At 38.6% G+C, this 21,362-nt stretch overlaps 1 protein-coding gene across 1 annotated transcript in view; it reads left to right on the forward strand.

Annotated features, from left to right (window-relative positions):
• The window catches only part of CDS1 (CDP-diacylglycerol synthase 1), a 38,204-nt gene that overhangs the window by 15,731 nt on the left and 1,111 nt on the right, over positions 1 to 21,362 (forward strand). Inside the window, exons 6-12 of the mRNA XM_077814753.1 lie at positions 1,059 to 1,117; positions 6,754 to 6,836; positions 9,366 to 9,453; positions 13,869 to 13,937; positions 14,805 to 14,957; positions 18,728 to 18,847; positions 20,068 to 20,171. Of these exons, the coding sequence (XP_077670879.1) occupies positions 1,059 to 1,117; positions 6,754 to 6,836; positions 9,366 to 9,453; positions 13,869 to 13,937; positions 14,805 to 14,957; positions 18,728 to 18,847; positions 20,068 to 20,171 (676 nt within the window). The remainder of the gene's footprint in view (positions 1 to 1,058; positions 1,118 to 6,753; positions 6,837 to 9,365; positions 9,454 to 13,868; positions 13,938 to 14,804; positions 14,958 to 18,727; positions 18,848 to 20,067; positions 20,172 to 21,362) is intronic.

The raw sequence follows: 21,362 nt of genomic DNA on the forward strand, positions 1-21,362 counted from the left end.
ATTCCTGAGTAGTTATACAAAGAAAGGTGTATGAGTAGTTCAGATTATTACTTTCAATGTATATATTACCTTGCATTTGTCAACACTTAATTTTATCTGGCATTGTGTTGCCCGTTAATCTGTTTGCTTCTTTTGAAACACCACAGTCACCTTTCACCTTGATTTATGTTGTCATTTGCCTATTTTGCCATTTTACTGTTCCTTCTGTGTTTCAGATATTTCATAAATACACATTAAGCAATCTTGGTCTTAATACAGAACCTTGTGGCACCTGACGGTTTAACCTTTTTCCAGGTTGAAAATTGACCCACTGTTACTCAGTAGTTTGTCTAAGAGACAGAACAATTATGGATCATGGTTTTCATCCATGACGCCTTACTTTCTTTAATAGCCTCAAGAAGTGAGCTGTATGCAGGCCACTAAAGTATCCTTGTGGGGACCTAAGGGCCCCTGAGCTCTGCCCAAACTCAGATCATGCACAAGGCTGCCACGGTGGGAGGAGGAGGTACCGCCATTTCTCATACCGGCCAGGACCAGAGGGGTATCATTCCCCTGACCATCAAGCCAAATCCCTGTCCTCCATACCCCTTGGCCATGGGTTGGTGGTGGGGCTACACTATAAATAAACAAAATACCATTTCTATTTTTTTCATACAAATATAACACTAAGTCTCTTGGGCGAGGGATCTTAAACCTGGCATTCTTCTTTAAATTAGCTCTAATGAAGTGAACATCGGAATAAGATAGCTGTCACTTGTTTTGGAGTAGTAGATTTTAAAGGTAGTGTAAAATTAATGTATATGGTGACTGTTTTTTTGCTGATAACTGAAAGGAACAAAGTTGACATGCAATAATTAGTATTTTTATGCCAGTGGAATTAAATCTCAGTATATCATTTACTGGATATGCTGAAATCCTTTAAACTAAAAGCCTGATGGAAGAATAAGCCTCTTCAAAGTAAACTAATTGTTGTATATCCAGGGTTCTGTTTATCCAGTGTAATTAGAAAATAAGATTGCACAACATGCACCTTTCTTTTTTTGTTCTTTGTTGTACAGGTTTCTGCATGTTTGTACTGAGCTTAGTGAAGAGACATTATCGCCTGCAGTTCTACATGGTGTGTATTAACCACTTTTTATAGTCACTCGCTTTGTCATAGAAATCATCAGCAATGTTAAAATGTCTGTCTTGTAGTATTGCATGAAAGTTAGAAATATTTAAAAACAAAACTTTGGCTAGTATACTCAGAGTAATTGTTTGGAGCAACTATATTTGGGAGAGTTGAGTTAAGGTCCTTTCCATCTCTCTAACTTAATATTGTATTGTAACATATGGCCTCAGTGAATACAAGGCTGTAATTTGTGGTGAATTGTTGATCTAAAGTTTGATTTATTCCCTTTCAGTGACAGATTTTTAAAGTTAAAAATAGGTTACCAATTAAAACATGGAAGTAGTACACTTTTATTCTTGGCTTCCTAGACTGCGAGATATTTGGATTATAATGGAAGGCGATTCATGCAACTCCAGAAGCCTCTCTGGTCTGGTCAAAGGGTAGTGGTGCTTTGAGGGAAGCTTAGCTCAAGTCATTGGCTGGAAGGTGGTTATTGTGATAATTAAAGGCGAGCTGGGGGTATGCTCTGCCACACTAGATTGGTTCCATTTCTTTTTTAAGTGATTGACAGTGTTCTTATTTCCACCTCTGATTCCCCTACACTGAGTATCTGAGACTTCCACACAATAAACAATATCCAAAAGGCTGGTTTTAAAAACAAAATCACACAATCCCCACAGAGCTGTTAAACCATTCTTGAAAATAATCTAATTTCCATCTCTGTTAGACAGGGAAGCTTATAAAAGCCTGTCCTTTTCTTTTCTGCAATTACAAAAAGTTCTGGGACTGTGGTTAGCAACTCTGATCCTCTGGCACAATAGAACTGTCTTCTGCAAGGGTAAAGCTCATCTGTACAGGAAACAGAGCTTTCTCTAGGGACGGTCCCAGAATGGGGAATAAATTCCCACAGGATCAAAGAAGCATCACAAACCTCACCACTTTTCATTCTAAGTGCAAAGTGCACTCCTTCAAGAATACATATAATTTCACACTGCTTTCCACTAGGAAGAGGAAGGAAGAAAGAACAACATGTGACAAATGATAGTCATATCGCTTATGCCCTTCTGTAAAGTGTTCAGATGCTTTGGTGGTGAGGGCTGTTTAAGAACCTGAATAGAATGGAATTGGACATGTATGGAATGAGGAGTGTAGCATTTGTCTGTGGGCAGGAGCAATCTTAATTAGAGGGGGGAATATTTGCTCTTGGGCTGTATTCTGATAACACAACTGGAGAGTAATAAAAATTTTACTGGATACCAAAGGGGGAAGAGATCATAGTTCTTGGGTATGATTATTACTTGAGTGCTGTAATTTAGATGTCTATCACACCCACAGATTATATTTTCCAAAGCTTCCAGTCACTTTGAAAGACCCCACCATCGCTCACCCCAAAACACACACTTGCTTGCTCAATCACACAAATGTTGAGCCCTTTAAAGAGGTACCATGGTCACTCTCACAAAAGAATAGGAAATAGCATCTAGTAGGGAAACTGAAGAAAGTCCCCACAAAAATACCTGTTTTTAAAAGTTGAATAGCCTGTTAGTCCCGGGTGTCTGCAGTGCATAACCTTTTAAAAGTCTTAGTTGGTCAGCCCTGACCAATGATGAACTCTAATTAAGCCTTTTCAATAAATAAAACTTTAAAGCAGCTGCTTTCAGTAAACTTGTCTTGAAATCTGTGTGTGGTAGGAGCATGTGTACTAATGCTACAAAACACATGCTAATATAATATACTAGAGGAGATGAATTACAGTGTGCTTAACAAAATGACATTATACTCTAAAAAGTAACACATTTCTCATTCTTACTAGTCCTAGCTTTAGAAACCTAGTTTCAGTAGTCTGTAATAAGAGGGCTGACATTTTGTCTTGAGACTTCCATATCTATGTAACATGATACTTCCTCTAACTCAGGGGTTCTCAAACAGGGGGTCGTGAGGTTATTAAATGGGGTCATCAGCTGTCAGCCTCCACCCCTAAATACTGCTTCTCCTCCAGCATTTATAATAGTGTTTAAACATAAAAAATGTGTGTTTAATTTTATAAGGGGGGCTTGCACTAAGAGGCTTGCTGTGTGAAAGGGATCAGCAATGTAAAAGTTTGAGAACCTCTGCGCTAACTCTTCATTACCATTGTTATGTTGTAATCCTTAATTGTTTATTATATGTATATACAGAATATCACCGTATCATCATTCTTTTTTTTCATTCACGTTAAAATATGTGTACCTAGTTGCAAATAGAAATGTGGACATTTTTCATACTTAGGTATTGCTATAACCTGTGCTGTATGAGATAATTGCTCTCAACTTCCAAATTCTACTAAGTGCATGTCATAGGGCAGCCTCACCTGGGTGCCCTCTGGTGCCAGGCCATGGTATGACAAGCATGGATGCCTCAGTTTTCCCTTCAGAGACCCCAGAAATAGTCCTGAAGTATATGTAACCCTTTCAGGGTTAATTACAAAAGTCCTATATACATAAATCATAACAAAAGTCCCCCAACCATAGTGCGGACAGTACATTAAGTAGATCCATAGAATATCTCTGGATAGAAATTCCATGTTTGAATAATAAGAGTAGAAATATATTACCAGCCACCTGGCCAGGATGGTGATGGTGTTTGTGAAGTGCCCAAGGAGATTAAAGAGGCTTACAAAGGCAGAATATACAACAATAATGGGCTATTTCAACTGTCCTCCTAGTGACTGGGAAGGGGATGCAGCAATGAAATTTGTGGACACGTTAAATGAAATAGCCAGTCCTGGAACCTACAAGAGGTGAGGCAGTTTTTGAGTTAATCCTACATGGAATGTAGGATCTGGTCCAAGAGGTGAATATAACTGAGCCGCTCGGTAATAGTGACCAGGATGTAATTAAATTTAACATCCTTGTAGGGGGATAAAATGTCAGATAAACCCACCACGGTAGCATTTTACTTCAAATAAGGGAATTATACAAAAATGAGGAAGCTAGTTAAATGGAAATTAAGAGAAACAGCCAGAAGAGTGAAATGCCTGCAAACTGCATGGAAGTTACTTTAAAACACCATAATAAAGGCTCAAACTAAATGCATACCCCACTTTAAAAAAAGGGGGGGGCGGGGAACCAAAAAATGCCACCATGGGTAAACAACTGGGTAAACGAAGTGCTTGGAGGCGAAAAAGCGTTCTTTAAAAACTGGAAGTCAAATCCTAGTGAAGAAAATGGAAATGTTCATAAACCCTGGAAAGTCAAGGGTAAAAGTATAATCAGGCAGACAAAAAAGAATTTGAAGAGCAACTAGCAAAAGACCCGAAAACTGACAGCACATTTTTAATAAAATAAATCAGAAGCAGGAAGCCTGTCAAACAATCAGTGGAGCCACTGGACAATTAAGGTGCTAAAGGAGCACTCAAGGAAGACTAGGCCATTGCAGAGAAACTAAATGAAATATTTGTACCACTGCAGAGGATGTGAGGGAGATTCCCATACCTAAGCCTTTCTTTTTAGGTGACAAATCTTGCGGAACTGTCCAAGACTGAGGGGTCAGTAGAGGAGGTTGTGGAAGAAATTGCTAGATTAAACAGTAATAAGTCACCAGGACCAGATAGTATTCACCGAAGAGTTTTGAAGGAACTCAAATATGAAATTGCAAAACTACGAACTGTGGAATGTACTCTATTGCTTAAATCAGCCTCTCTGCCAGATGGCTGGAGGGTAGTTCATGTATCGCTGAGTTTTAAAAAAAGACTCCAGAGACAATCCTGGCAATTAAACGCTTGTAAGCCTAACTTCAGTTACTAGGCAGACAGGTTGAAACGATAGTAAAGAACAGAATTATCTCAGAGGATAAAGACAATATAGTGAGGAAGAGTCAATATGGCTTTTATAAAGGGAAATCATGCCTCATCAATCTATCAGAATTCTTTGAGGGTGTCAACAAGCATGTGGGCAAGGGTGATTCAGTTGATATAATGTACTTAAACTTTCAGAAAACCTTGACAAGGTCCCCCACCAAAGGCTCTACAGTATAGTAAGCTGTCATGGGATAAGAAGGAAGATCCTCTCATGGATCAATAATTGGTTAAAAGATAGGAAACAAACGGTTGGAATAAATGGTGAGTTTTCATAATGGAGAGTGGTAGATAGCGGGATTCCCAAAGGATCTTTACTGGGGCTAGTGCTGTTTAACATATTCATAAATGATCTGGAAAAGGGGATGAATAGTGAGCTGGCAAAGTTTGCAGATGATACAAAATTACTCACTAGTTAAGTCCATAGGGATCTCATAAAAGTGGGTGAATGGACAACAAAATGGCTGGTGAAATTTAGTGCTGATATGTGCAAACTAGTGCACATGGGAAAAAATAATCATAACTATACATATAAAATGATGGGTTCTAGATTACTTTTACCGTTCAAGAATGAGATTTTAGAGTCTATTGTGGATAGTTCTCTGAAAACATTATTCAGTGTGCAGTGGTGGTCAAAAAGCTAATACATCTCTACTGCAATATAACGCTGTCCTCGGGAGCCAAAAAATCTTACTGCGTTATAGGTGAAACCGCGTTATATCGAACTTGCTTTGATCCACTGGAGCGCGCAGCCCTGCTCCCCCGGAGCGCTGCTTTACCGTGTTATATCCGAATTCGTGTTATACCGAGTCACGGTATATTGGGGTAGAGGTGTATAATGCTAGGAAGCATTAGGAAGGTGATAGATAATAAGATAGGAAATACCATAATGCCACTATATAAATCTATGGTACGCCTACACCTTGAATACTGTGTGCAGTTCTAGTTGCCCCAGCTCAAAAAAGATATATTGGAATTGGAAAGGTACAGAGAAGGGCAGCAAAGATGGTTAGGGGTGTAGAACAGCTTCCATACAAGGATAGATTAAAAAGTCTGGGGCTGGTCAATTTGAAGAGAGACAGCTAAGTGGGGGTTGGGATAGAGGTATATAAAATTATGGCTGGTGTGGAGAAAGTGAATAGGGAAGTGTTATTTACCCCTTCACGTAATACAAAAACTAGGAGTCACCCAATGAAATGAATAGGAAATACTTCACACAACGCACAGTGAACTGTGGAACTCGTTGCCAGGGGATGTTGTGAAGGCCAAAAGTATAACTGGGTTCAAAAAAAGAATTAGATGAGTTCATGGAGGACAGGTCCATCAATGGCTGTTAGCCAAGATAATCAGGGACACAACCCAATTCTCTGAGTGTCCCTAAACCTCTGACTGCCAGATGCTGGGATTGGACATAAGGGGATGGATCACTTAATAATTGCCATGTTTCCTGCCTCTGAAGCATCTGGCATTGGCCACTGTTGGAAGACAGGATACTGGGCTAGATGGACCATTGGTCTGACCCAGTATGGCCATTTCATGTTTCTATAAATCAAGTGTTTAAACTACAGGATGCAAAATTCTAGGTGCATGTTGTAGATAAATTTCAAGAGGCTTTCCATGATTGTGATTGCTGTGTTTCAGAAATTAATTTAAATTATTATACATTGTGTGCATACATCTCTTGCATTGTCACTCAGCCTGGTCTTTCCTTTGAGCTCCTATGCAGCTACTTTAGCTGAAATTCGGTCTTTAACTATGTGTATTGATCTGTGTTTTCACTAATGTTATGTTGTTGCACTGTTAACAGTTCGCATGGACTCATGTTACTTTGCTGATCACTGTAACTCAGTCTCATCTTGTCATCCAAAATCTGTTTGAAGGCATGATCTGGTAAGGGGACTGTAATAAGCAGACTTGTAACTTTATTGTATATGTATGTATTTCAATTCGTGTACCTTAAATCTTGTAAAAGCACTATCAGATATCTTCATCTATCTACTAGTAGAATGTAGTTCATTTTACAGTTTTATTGGCAGAAGTCTAGTAAGGACTACTTTTTATAACATTTTAAAATATCAGAAATTAGTAGAGGACCAGACTCTTTTGTAGGCTACATTTTTCTTGCAAATCTGAGGGCCTCTTACACTGTAAGTCCAGGAGTATCTCCAGTGAAATTAATAAATTTGCTCTGGTTTTACAGTCCTGTAGCTTTGTGCAAAATCTTGACCCAGAGAAAAATATGTCTGCTAGAGGCCAAGATAAAGATTTTTAAAAAATGGATATCCCAATTTAGGGTCCTAAATCCACATTTTGGTGCCTATGGCCCCATCAGCAAGATATTTAAGCACACGAGTAATCCCATCCCGATTCAGCAAAGCACTTAAGCATATGCTCAAGTCCTACTGAAGTCATTGGGACTTGTCTTTAAAGTTGAGCACATGCTTAAATAATTTGTTGACTAGAGATGGTATTATTTGCATGTTAGGCGCATGGTTAAGTAAGTTGCTGAACTGAGAGCTAAAGTAAATGTGTTTTGAGTTTCAAAATTATGAGGACCCAGCAGCTCTCATTGAACTAATTGGGAGCTGCTGGTTGCTTAGCACTGCTGTAAATAGGCCACTTACCTAGAAGCCTAACTTCAGGCACCAAATTTTGAAAGTCTTGGCCCAAATAATGTATATAATCCTTATAAATAGACAGCCCTTCTGAAGCAATCCTTTATTCCCAATCTTCTTTGATAATGGTGCCAGAATGATTTTCAGTAAAAATAGTGAATTGTTAAGTGTCCAGCAAGGATAACTTTAGCACACAAACAAGCTTATCTTGTATTACTTGTCAGACTTTGTTTTGCTTGTACATGAAGTTGAGCTAAAATAACCAAAAAGTATTTCCAGTTTTTGGTACGCAGTGGTCATGTGAACAAGCCAAGCTTTATAGTAAATGATGCTTTTGTGCTTTTTCAGACAATATAAGTTCTTCTTAATTTCATATATAAATAGTTGCAATTATCAAGAGTCAAAATACTTCTGTTTAAATTTTAAACATAATTTTTAAACATAATGTTTAAACAAAATACTTCTGTTTAAATGGTTGGGCCATCAAATAAATCCCTACTCACTTCTGGGCTGGTGTTAAACTGTAATGATATACTTAAACTTTACTACTGCAAAACTAAATTGCTGACTAAAAATCCTTTCACTCTGCTGAACACAGATTGAATTTTGGGCTACATCTTCAGCTGTAAAAGATTAAGCAAGCACGCAGGAGCTCGTCTGTGGTCTTCAGAGTGCACTGCCTTGCATGAATTGCTTTTTACTTTCACAGTATGCACAAAATTGCAGTAATTGTGGGACTGTTTCAGATGAAAGATGCAGTTGGAAAATAATACAACAAAAAATCCCAACTTTGAGTGCACTTGCTTAACAAATCCCTTAACAAGTTTTAAAAGTTCCTGTATGAACCAGTGTTTGGGGATATTCCACAGCCTCCCTAGAAAACCTATTCCAGTGCTTCTAAGGGAGGTTGTGAAATCCCCACCTTCAAGAACAGGTTAGACAGATGCCTCTTAGAGGTGATCAAGGAAAACTTGGTTCTGCCTCAGTGCAGGAGGCTGGGCTAAATGATCTCTTGAGGTCCCTTGAAGCTCTACATTTCTATGATTTTTCCTAGTAAGCCTATTACTTATAATTAAGTGATTCTGTCAAAGTTTAGCCTGATTCCTTCTCTACCCTATTACAGCTTTTGTTGTTGAGTTCCAGTTACTACTGAAATAGTCGTGTTTTATGTCTGTTTGCAGAAGTGCCCACTATTGTGTCAGCCTGTATTTTAACTTTCAAAAGGAGAAAAGGAAGACTAATAGACCTAGAGGAGAAAGTAGGGAGAGAACTCACTGGAGAATGTAGAATATAGCATCTGCCATAATCTATTACAAGTATTGTATTGTTATGGGAACAGAAAGGAGACCTTTTTAAAAAAAAATTATAGTTGTCCTTAGATTTTTTTTTTTTTAATAAGGAAGTTGCTTGGCTTGGTGTGATCGTGTCATTATCTTGTGACGCTGTTCCTGTTTCTTTCTGTTTTTTACCTGTAGTACTGATATTCAAATTTGTTATGATACAAAAGTCCTCCAGTTGATGTGCAAATTCAGTATTCAAGGCAAAGGTGTTATATCTAAACACTTCGGTAGGTCTTGTTGCGTTGTTGAATAGAAGCTAAAATAGGTGTAGCTAAACTTACGGAATTTGCAAAACCAAGTAGGTTGGCTTAACTAGAAGCTTATTACATGTTGTCTGTGCTTGCTGAATAAAGCAAGAGAATACTACAATTTTTGCCTTATACAATGAATATTCTATGTCGTCTTTCAGTTTTAGGTCATTTTCCCCCCCCCACCCCCTGAAATGTTTCTGTTTTATTCCTTAGGTTTCTGGTGCCAATCTCAAGTGTTATCTGCAATGATATTACTGCTTACATTTTTGGATTCTTCTTTGGGAGAACTCCATTAATTAAGGTATTAACATACACAATTCTCTACTTGTAGGATCTTTTTAATTTATTGTAAATAAGTAGATATAACTGTCCTGAATAGCAGACTTGCAACAATCTAACCTTGGTTTTCACACACACATTTATTTGTGGAATAAAATTTCTCTAGTATTTTGCCAAACTGAGTACTCATTTTAATTTATAGCTGTTATGCTTCTTTAAAATGTAGTCCATACTGTGGCCAGATGTAGGCTTTTTCCATAGATCACAAATGGGAGATTCACAGTTTTGTCCAGAATGACAGCTCCACCCTGTGGGGAGTGCCATCTTGGAACCTCATTGCCTCACAGGCAAACGAGAAGAATACCGCTGTACTGCTTCAGAGCATCTCTGGGCTAGGCTCAAAAAGCAACACCTTTCTGCTATCTTGGATGGACCACCTCAGATTTGCCTTTTCTCTCATCCCACTAATACCACGAGTTCTGTGAAAAATTTGCAGGCTTGGATTCTCCTCATTGTGCCCAACTGGCCGAGACTGTATTGCTTTTTGAACCTCTTGAAGATCTCAACTCTTCCTCCCATTAGCATCCAGCCATTTCCAGATCTACTGATGCAACACAATGGTGTAACCAGTCAGCCCAACCCGAGCCCTCTGTTACTCAGGGCCTGGTATTTGGATGGGCATCAGATGTAGAGTGTTCATGTTTGGAGGCGGTTCAATCCATTCTCTTCCAAAGCAGGAAGGATTGTATCAGGAGATACTATTTGGCCAAATGGAAATGTTTCTCCTCTTGGTCACAACAGCATCAGTTATCTCCAAAAGCCATTGGGATTCCTGTCGTTTTAGACATTAGTTCACCCTTAAGACATTGGGCATATCCATCCGCTGTGTACGGGTCCATCTTGCAGCAATCACTGCCTTTCGTTCTCCAGTTGAGGGCCATACTAACTTCACTCATCCAACAACAGAAAACCAACACCACAATTGGATCTTAATGTTGTCCTTTCAGTCCTTACTAGATTTCCTTTTGAATGAATAGCCCCCTGTTCCATGTCCCACCTCTCAATGAAAGTTGCCTTCAAAGTCACCATCACATCAGCCAGAAGGGTGAGCAAGTTGGGAGCACTCATGGCAGATCCGCCGCATACCACTTTTTTATAAAGAGAAGGTCTCTCTTTGCCTCTACCCAAAATTCATCCCTTTAGTAATTTCTCATAGACTTTAAGGTCAGAAGGGACCATCGTGATCGTCTAGTCTGACCTGCACAACGCAGGTCACAGAATCTCACCCACCCACTCGTGTAATAAACCCCTAACCTATGTCTGAGCTAGGGAAGTCCTCAAATCATGGCTTAAAGACTTTAAGGTGCAAAGAATCCTCCGGCAAGTGACTCATGCCGCAGAGGAAGGGGAACCCCCCAGGGCCTCTGCCAGTCTGCCCTGGAGGAAAATTCCTTCCCAACCCTAAATATGGCGATCAGCTAAACCCTGAGAATGTGGGCAAGACTTACCAGCCAGACACCCAGGAAAGAATTCTCCGTAATAACTCAGATCCCACCCCATCTAATATCCCATCACAGTCCATTGGGCATATTTACCACTAATAGTCAAAGATCAATTCATTGCCAAAATGAGGCTATCCCATCACCTCCATAAACTTATCAAGCTTAGTCTTGAAGCCAGATATGTCTTTTCTGCCCACTGCTCCCCTTGGAAGGCTGTTCCAGAACTTCACTCCTCTGATGGTTAAAAACCATCTGATTTTCTGAGTTTCACATAAATCAAATCATCCACTTACTGGTATTTTTTTCCAAAACATCATGCTTCTGGCGCGGAGAGAAGGCTCCACTGTCTTAATGTCGACGGGTGATGGAGTTCTATTTGCAGAGAAGAAAAGCAACTAGGAAAACACCTAGACTATATATCTCCTCAGCAGAGTAATCAAGGGGTCAAGCATGAATTGCGCAGAGACTCTGCAAATGGATCTCAGGCTGCATCACCCTTTGTTACCAACTAGCTTGTATCTCTTCCCCGCCCCCTGTTCTAGGGCGTCTGAGCCTCCTCCACTAGAGCGCAAGCAGTCTCTACAGCATCTCTACAAAACTTACTTCTACTATAATATATATAAGGGTGACTACCTGGCGCTTTATCTATACCTTTACAAAACATTATGCATTGGTCCAGATCTGTACTGCAGATTCAGTGGTAGGAAACAGCACTATTACAGACATCCATGCTATCTGCGTCCTCACGCTCACCTCCTGTTTGACCACTGCTTTCTAATCTCCCTTGTGTGGAATGCACATAGGCACCATCACTCGAAGAAGTGGAGGTTACTTACCTGTAACTGAAGGTTCTTGTTCTTCAAGATGCGTGTTCCCTATCTGTATTCTACTACCCATTCTTTGTCCCCTCTGCTGTGGATCATGACCAGATTTGTGTTAAGAGAAGGAACTGGAGAGGCATTGGTGTGCACTGCCCTTTATAACTTCGATTCAGAGCACAAGGGGAGTAACCGTGCATCTGCACACCAACAGATGCTACTTATTGAAAATCTTGACTCAGGCACATGGTGCTCATGCCTGTCCACATGTGGAACACAGCTAGGGACTGTACATCTTGAGGAACCTCCAGTTACAGGTAAGTAGCTTTCACTTTTCTTGTGGATATCGTTAAATTCGAACTTGGTTGCATAGATACTCGTTCTTCATCTGGTCTCTGCTTTGTAGCTTTAGGAGGGGTTCAAAGCTCTATCTGAAGGACCTCCTACTTGTGATTGTACTTGCAAGACCCTACAGGAAGTATTGATCTGTGTTTTCACTAGTTGTAGTGGTGGTGCAAAGTTAATAGCTTGAAAAGCTGCTGGGTTCAGAATTATGAATATAAATTTTTTTGTAAGCTGCTTAATACAGCTACATTAAGAGAGCAAATTTATTCAAATTAATGGCAATGTGGGAAATTCAAACCTTTTGTGCTTTGTGGCAAAGGTGCTGCCTATTGGGGTCAGACAGGGATGGGTTTCCCTGTAACTTTTTGACGTGGTTTCCTGCAAAATAAACTTTTATGACTCTCTTTGGACTTCCCTAAATCATCAAATATAGGCCACTGACCAGGGCATTGTAAAGTATATTGGACAATTTGCCATTTAAACAGGGTAAATCCTATGTCCCTGAATTTCCATACTCTGTGTTACAGTTAACATAATATGATGAGAGAGATTTATGCGATTAGCAGTCCAGAAAATCTAATATTTATGCTCCACAAACCAGCGGAAGTCTTCACTGATATTATTTCTAATTACATTACTTTCTTTCCATGCAGGCCACTCATTAGAACAGTTACTGGGTAAAATTAAGCCATGAAATTTTTTTTTTCGACAGTCCACTTCTCCAATATTTGCTAGCTCTGGAAAACAAATAGCAGTCTGTTCAAGATCTTCACAAACATAAACACATTTTTTTCTCTTGGTAATAGATCTTTGGTATTTTACTCACTTGCCAAAAAAGCTTTTCGTGTTCTCTAGTTCTTTATTCTTCAGGGTTTGTTTTGTTTTTTAGTCAATAGTTGGGTTCCCCAAATTGTGATTGGTGGCATTCTTATGGAACTAAGTTTGCAGGAGCTCTTTTCTTTAGGGAAGTGGTGATTTCATTAGATGAAACCATTGCTTTTTGAATATAATATTTTGCATTTAGCAATCTTAGCTCAAGCTCCTCATGAGCTTGGGTTTTTATCATTATAATTAAACCTGCTCAGCTAGGGCTGATGGAAAGGAACTGATAGTTAGAAAATGACAAACCTTCTTTGTCGGTCTTCCTCAAGGTTTCTCCTTGTGTTAAGGAGCTGAGCTGTTAGATCTCAGTAGAGCTTTATGTAACTATCTTGATGCAATCCACTTGAGGGGTTGTGTGCTTGAATCACATGACCCAAATGTGTAGCTTTAGGTCATTGTTCTATTGGTGCAGGGCAGATAAGGTAGTTCCTCATATTCCAGTTAGCTGGGATAGCAGTCAATGAGAAGCCTTCTTTTGTCTTCCCAGCTGATCTTTCTTTGCTTGAAAGGGCACGTACTGTCTGTCTTGTTCTTGGAAATGGATGAACTATTTAGCTGAAGCTTACCAAAAATGAAAAAAAATTCAGCCTGAGGCAAACATCTGGCATGGAAAATTTCAGCCCAAATGGTTTAATTTTTGTCAAAATTGTAAGTGACTGAAAATCGGTTCAGTGCTGGGCAGCCTTATGTAGAAGTCACTCTGTGATGTGCTTGTTCACTTAACTGTCTATGTGGGCATACGTGTAGGTATTTGCATGGAAATGTCTGCACTCAGTAGTGCATGTATACTTTGAAAACCAAGCCCTGAGCGTTTAATTTGTTGTGCAGCAAAAGTATCATGATATAAATTGTTAATTGATTATATCAACTCCTTCTCTTTTTGTGATTAGCTGTCTCCTAAAAAGACCTGGGAAGGGTTCATTGGAGGTTTCTTTTCCACTGTTGCATTTGGATTTATTGTAAGTAGCTGCAGGATTTTCCTTTTCTAGTTTCATCATTTGACATGTGATTCTTAAATTTGACAACAGGATTGTTGTAGTTGTCAGTCTGCTATTATGGTATATAGAAGTAGTGATCTCTTGTTATCTAGAGAATTCATTTCACTGATAAGTAATGCAAAGCATATATCATTTTCTAACGACAGGAAACAGTTGAGGAAAAGCTAAACTTTTTTGTACTAACTATATCTGCCAGATTACATACTTCCTATTCTTGTTAGAGTTTGTATCCATTATAAATGTTATAGTTCTGGTGCGAATAAGTATACACTTATTTTGTAATTGAAATCTATTAACGGCCTTCTTCACACTCCGTAAAATGACAGTGAATTACACTTGTTTGATGTTTAAAATGCCATCTTTCTTGATATAGACAGCTAGCTTAAATTTATGGTATGCATGAAATAAAATAACTGTAGATTGTAGTTAATGTGTATAACTTCTAACAGAGGCTTGTGAAAATCACAAGCTCAGAATAATTGTAGATGTTGTGCTTTGTTTCTTTCTTTACACTTCACCTTTAAATGAAATCTTGATTTCAAGAAACAACACAGAGTCACTATCAGTGTCTCCTGATGCATTATTGGTTGTAGTGAGGAAACAATCAGCTGGCATGACCTCAGGGGATCTAAAAAGAATAACAAAAGTTAGTGATATTTTAGTAATGTGCTGAATGTCCATTTAGCCTGCTTGTTGAGGAGTCACCAATCTCAGAAGGGATGTTCTATCCACTTTGGAACCATTTTGTAACAAACATACTTTTTAACTACTATCAAGTGTGACTTTAGCAAGAAATGAATACGTCATAACTCTTGATTTGCCTTTCAGTTTGCCTACCTTTTGGCTCAGTATCAGTATTTTGTATGTCCAGTGGAATACAACAGTGAAACAAACAGATTTGTTACAGAGTGTGCACCATCAGAGCTCTTCCAGATACAGAGCTACTCTGTACCAGCATTGCTGCAGGCTGTGTTGGGAAGGGTAAGGAAAAATAAAACTTTGAATTTGACATTTGAATTGAATTTTTATTTGCCTACTTTTGTACATTAAATATTATTGTTAAAGGTGACCTAGTTTGTCTCAAAGGCCAGGGATTGAATTAATATGTAGAAGGAGGTAGTGTCACCCATGGGTTGGTGGAGGGTGTCACTCCAGGACGTAATTGAGGCATATTTGGTGGAGTTGTGTGGGGAATTTTGCACTCTTGCAACTCATGCTGTACCTCTCATGGAAACAGAAGACTTCGATTTTATAACCAAAATATAATGTGAGAGAGCAATCTGGTGTCATTAACGAAGTTTATTTCTGCAATTCAGCCGTTCTGTCTTGTGATGAATTGTACACAAAGTTTTACTTTAAGAGTTAAGGCTTGATTCTTAGGCCCATTAGAACTTGAGTTAAAACTCTAAAAACTTTGGCACATTTTGTTTGGGAAAGAGATTGAAAAGGAAACAGTTACAGTGCTGGTCCAACACGTGGGCAACATGTGTGAGGCTGGACATCACCCTTCTGTCCAAGTCAAGCACACACAAGATGTTTGAAATCCTTAATGCTATGTAGAATAAGGGAAAATTACTGACTGGTAACTCTGTGACTCAGTGATCTCCTTCCCTCCTCACACCCATCCTACAGATTCTTTGGAGTGAGCTGTTGTACCTCCACCTATAAGGAAACAGCAGATTGTCAGTCAATCCAGTATAAAAAGCCCACCCAGCTCCATTCCCTTTCCTTCAATCAGAAAATTCCAGAGCAACCAAACAGGAACAAAATAGAACAGTCCATCACTCCCCTCCTTCGAGGGGAAGAGGAGAAGACTATGACAAAAACAGAATTACTGGTAAGTAATTTTCTCTTGTTGTACGTCACCTCCTCTTCCCCATCCTCAAATTCCTTATGCTGAGCTGGTATAGGAAGCTCTAACAAAGCACAGAACTTACCTATACATTGTTGTATCAACGCTTACCTGTCAAATGGAGCATTTTAAACAGAGAGCAGGCTCAACATATGCTACAAGATAGAACGTGTGAAGAATAACCAAGTCTCTGCCTTTTAATACACATTTCTGCCAGGAAAGCTGCAGTTCTTTTTGTGGAATATTCTTTTATAGGTAGCAGTCCCCCACCTTGATGTTTTCTTCTTCAGTACAGTCCTTGGAACATAAATCATACTCTTCAGGGCATCTGGTTTTCTTGATGTAAATTGGACTTCTGAAATCTTTTGTCCTGGGGTTGTAAAAATTTGAAAGTTCCTTAACTAATAAATTAGAACACTGTGGGAACAAGATTGGAAGAATATAACTACAAACTACAGGTTTTTTTAGATGAGAGTATTAACTTTTGGATGAATGTCCAGTTATCTTCAAAAAATGGAAGACCGAGAGGCATTATAGCTAAAGCTGTCACGGTAGCTCTCATATCACTTAAACCATGATTATGGCTTTTAAAAAACAAACCTTAAGGGGGTAAAAGGAGTCATTCCAATAAACTCAAAGTGGGGGAATATATCATAGCTTTGAGGCCTAAAATAAATCTGCTTGAAGGACTACTTAATGAATTGCAGACCTTCATAAAATAAAAGCTTGGCCCTTAAGAGCAATATAAGGGTGAAATCTAACCTTAGTGTGCAAGCTGAGATCCCTGACTAGAGAGATGACTAAGGGAATTTGTTTTCAGTTTCTTGAGAAGAGGAAGCGTTGCTTCTTCTACACAGTGCCACCCATGGGAATAATCTATCATGTGTCACAGAAGCAGTTTGTTCAACAGTCCACCTCCAGCCCCACTTATGTATGTTACTCTGTCTAAAGGGTTATAGAATTGGCCCAGATTCATAAAGTGGAATCTGCCCTCTGTGAAAGGGTGTGGTCTTAGATGTGCCCTTGCTGCCAGATTCTGTACGTTCATGAAAGGAAGGCAGAATGGCTTCTGCCCAGTTCATTTGACCTTTCAGTAAAGAAAGAGGAAATGTAACCCAACCCTGCAGTGGTCCAATAGGAAAGTATATGTTTGCATTGACAAGAGACTATAGCTCCATACACGTTACTAAGTCAGTTTTGTCAAAGCTCTTGCAAGTCAGTTGATGGAGAGAGCTTTAATGTCTCACATGTCCTGTTGAACACAGTCATAAAGGCACAAACTCTGTTTATCTGGTTTTAAAACTGTTTGTGCCCAATTGTCCTTCTCTGCAGGCATCATGCTGCCTAGTGCCAAAGCAAGATGGGGTTTTGTTCAGAAACTAAACTGGATGATCTCTCACTACTGTTGGTGTTTTCCTGATTATTAATACTTAACACAAATACTATCACAGTTGTTAATTACATACTTCTGCAACAGAATGGACTTCCAAAAGAGTCAAAATCTAAAGAACTTCCTGTCATTCACTCAGGTTGATGCTTAGATATTGTTTTGTCCTGACCAAAACCCTCTGCGTTGAAGCAGTGTCCTGTGAGCCCCCAAACCAAGAGACTGGTGGCTGTGATGCAAACTGGGAATATAAAATTTAGGAATTGTAGGCCATAGTCCATATAGACACAGATTAGGAGGTCAGGAATTCTCTGGTATTTAAATAGGTCATCAAGAGCTCTCTTCTCTGAAGGACTTGGTGCCATGACTCAGTGTGATCATCGGGGACTGCAGGAGAGAGGCACATTTAGGATATTAAGTTGCTACAGAATATCACAGCAGTCTCTTAATCTTGAGGTAAGAATGGAAGCATGTAGACTAGGAATGTCTGCTGATAGAAAAACATTCCTCTCTGACGTAGCTAACAGACCAGAAGCTTAGTTTAAAAAAGTGCGCATCAATCAACTAAATGAGTACAATATAACAAGTTTGAGTGCAAAATATAAGAGGGAGGAAAACCTTTCCATTCTCTATAGAATTCATGGCAGGTGAGAGTGGAAATCGCACCAGCTAGGAGAGTTCCTGCAGTAGCTGCTTTGTAATTTTTCTTGAGCTATCAAAAGGCATAAAGTACATGGCTGCTTCTGGGACCTGGAGGTTAAGGAGGTAATTATTCCCTTCCTGCATTGTTGGAATGCTGGAATGATTGTTGCATGAGTCTGCCATACTGTCACCAGCAAAGCATTTGAGAGGCATAAATATGATAGATAGTTACCTGAAAGGGAGACTCTCGTTACTAGAGGGCTTTCACACACTGGCCAGAGTTACTCTTTCCAAAAGTTTGAGGACTAGTGGGCAAGATCTTTTTTTCCTTTCCTGTAAGAGGAAGAGACATTAGGAAATAGGGAAACTGGAAAGAGCTGAGATTGAGAAGGTATTGGAGCTGCATCTTATATACTAGGATGATTAACCATACATTTCTTTCTTTCTGATAAACGGAGATACAAGTCAGTTTAAAGAATCTGTGGAACTGGGTAGGGAAGGGGAAATGTTATATTTGACAAATCCCTTGTTATGTCTAAGATAAATATTAAAATACTTCAGTACTACTGACCAGGGAATTCTTTTCACATTAGATAAAATATGTATTGGTGTGTTATATAACATGTCTATTTTTTCCCTATGCAATGAGGGCAAGTACCTTTTTATAATAGAAAAGTCGGAAATTTTCTGTGAATCATGTTGGCTTTGAAACAAAATGTATTTTCTCTGTTAGTAAAATAATTTTAAAGCTTTTATATATTTTATTTTTAAGGCCTCTAAATGTTATGTTGAGTTTGGCCTTGAGTATCTGGAATGATTGTAAATAATTTTAATTGATGTATACTATTGCTAATAGTTGTTTTCTTGCAGGAAACAATCAATATGTACCCATTCCAGATACACAGCATTGCTTTGTCAACATTTGCATCTTTAATTGGGCCATTTGGAGGCTTTTTTGCTAGTGGATTCAAAAGGGCTTTCAAAATCAAGGTATGTACAGATTTTTGTAGATTTTAAAAAAACCTATGAAGACTTTGATAGAGCCAGTTCCTAGAATTTTAATTAGATGACTTTAGATTATAATGATCTAGACACACTTGTTTTCTACTAAACCAAGATGATGTGATAGATAAAAAGCTACCATTAGTCTCTGAATCAGTATTCTTCTTAATCAGAGATATGGTACAGAATATGCGTTGGCAAATAATGTTCTTAAACTTCATATGTTATCAAGATGCACAGTGATTTCCTTTTTGGCAAATCTTAACACTTTCTGGTTTTATTGTACGCACATTTTGGTATCTGTTTACCTTTTGCGAGTTACCTCTTTATACTTGTTTATATAATGAGGTAAGAAATTGTGTTATACATAAGTATTTATATTGATGGTAGTATACATGAATACCTGCTGACAATTTGCTAGAATATATCATTTGCTAGATTATATCTCCAATAAAGTTTGCATGCCCTTTTGAGCACTGCTTCCATTTCAGATTTTCTTTTGTAAAATTAAAATTAGTGTTTTGAATACAATGCTTATACAGAGAGTGATTGCTTATATTCAATGGATTTATAAAGACACAACATTCTTTTTAATTAAGGATATTTGGAAATCAATGCAACATACGGGGGATTTGCAAAGCTGAAGTAAAATAAACAGGAGTATGGACCCTTGGATCTCAGGGTGCCTTTTCTATTTTAACATTCAGGGAGCACCCTGTGAAAAGATGTTTTATGCTAAATAAATGCTTCAGCAGCTGCCACCCTCGTAGAAAAAGGGGATAGAAGTATTTAACTGTGGGAGGTATTTGAACCTATTCAGATAAGATGCTAGAAGATGATACTTAAAGATTAGAAGGCGTGGCACAAAATAGGACAATGTGTAGAGGTAGATGGTCCTGGTCTAGCAGTTCAGTGCTTAATTTGTTCCCAGTTCCGGCACTGACCTCTTGCGTGAACTTGGGCAAGTCACTTCATCTCTTTGTTCCCCTCCTCTTCCTCCTGCCCTTTGTCTGTCTTGCCTGTTTGGATGGTAAATTCTTGAGGACAGAGACTGTCGCTATGTGTTGGTACAGTGTTGGTAACATGTTGGTTCAGTTGGTACAGCATGATGGGGCCCGTATTTCAATTAGGCACTGCTGTAATACAAACAATAGATTAGTGAGGTATTGTACGTGAATATTTATACTACTGCATTTTTTTCCTTAAAGGATTTTGCAGACACTATTCCTGGCCATGGCGGAATAATGGATCGCTTTGATTGTCAGTACTTGATGGCTACTTTTGTTCATGTGTATATCACCAGTTTCATAAGGTATTTTTTGCATATATAAATGTGTATAGTCAATATAGAGATCTAGCAAACTTTCTTCCATTACATGTAGTTCTGTTCTGCTGGTACAGTAAAGGTTAGCTTTAAACATAATTTATGCAGTTACATTTGATCAGAGGGATCTCTTGAATATTGGAGCCATTGCTAAATCTCACGAAACTTCTATAGAGGTCTTGCAACAGGCTACGTTATCCTCTTTTACTGCTAGGTAACAAAAAAATAAGAGTATGTACCCAACTGAATATAAAGAAAATGAATCTGAAATAACCCCTATAAATTCAGATGTTTATTTGTGGTAATTGGAGCAGTGGGAGTTCTGCTGTCATTCCCTTTATAGTGTCTGTGGCTTGGGGAGAACCTGTAGGCTTCAGGTAAATAGAAGAAACTATCAAACTTCTACATTTTCAATTATCTGACTTCCGACTTCCTGGTTCTGATTTTTTTTTTTTTTGTTTTGTTCAAATATTGTTAGTTAGAACATCCCACTTATTAGAAACATTGCCAAATTATCTCTTGGCCACGGCAATTTTGAAGGGGATGCTTTTAGAATGACAACTGTATTACATGGCAGCTTCTTTCACTGTAGTTTTTAAGATGCTTGGGGACAGACTTTCAAATTCAGGGGTGTCTAGTTGTATGCATCTCACTTATGCTCACAATATCCAATATGCATGTGTACATTGGGTATTTGTTTATACGTTAAGAATATGCAAATATGTGGACTTAACGAAAGGTGGCTGATACATGTTTGTCACCCTTTGTCATAAATACATTTAAAATATTTTAAAATACACTTGAGATTTCCTGAAAATTTATGGATTGATTGTCTATTTTATATTCTAGAATTGGAAAGTGTCCTGTTAAGGAAACTTTATGAACGTATTGGTCCTCTACCATGCCAAGGCTAGGTCCCATTTATTTGGGTAGTATACAGCTTATCCAACAACAGGTACAGAGCAGAAAATGGCTTTGTCAAAATGGTCTGCAAAAAGTGACCCCTCTCTAGCAAGAACTTAATCCCAGTGGCAAGTAATGAGAAAGGAGGCTTCAGGTTTTGTTACAAAGGGTCAGGCATTACACCATGGAAAATGCTTTTTTCTGCCAATTTTTAACTGCTGAGAATTATGCTTGTGAAAAAGGAACATCTTGATAATCATGTCAGCAATCAACAAG

Source organism: Eretmochelys imbricata, chromosome 4 (assembly GCF_965152235.1).
Source record: "Eretmochelys imbricata isolate rEreImb1 chromosome 4, rEreImb1.hap1, whole genome shotgun sequence".
Lineage (NCBI taxonomy): Eukaryota > Metazoa > Chordata > Testudines > Cheloniidae > Eretmochelys > Eretmochelys imbricata.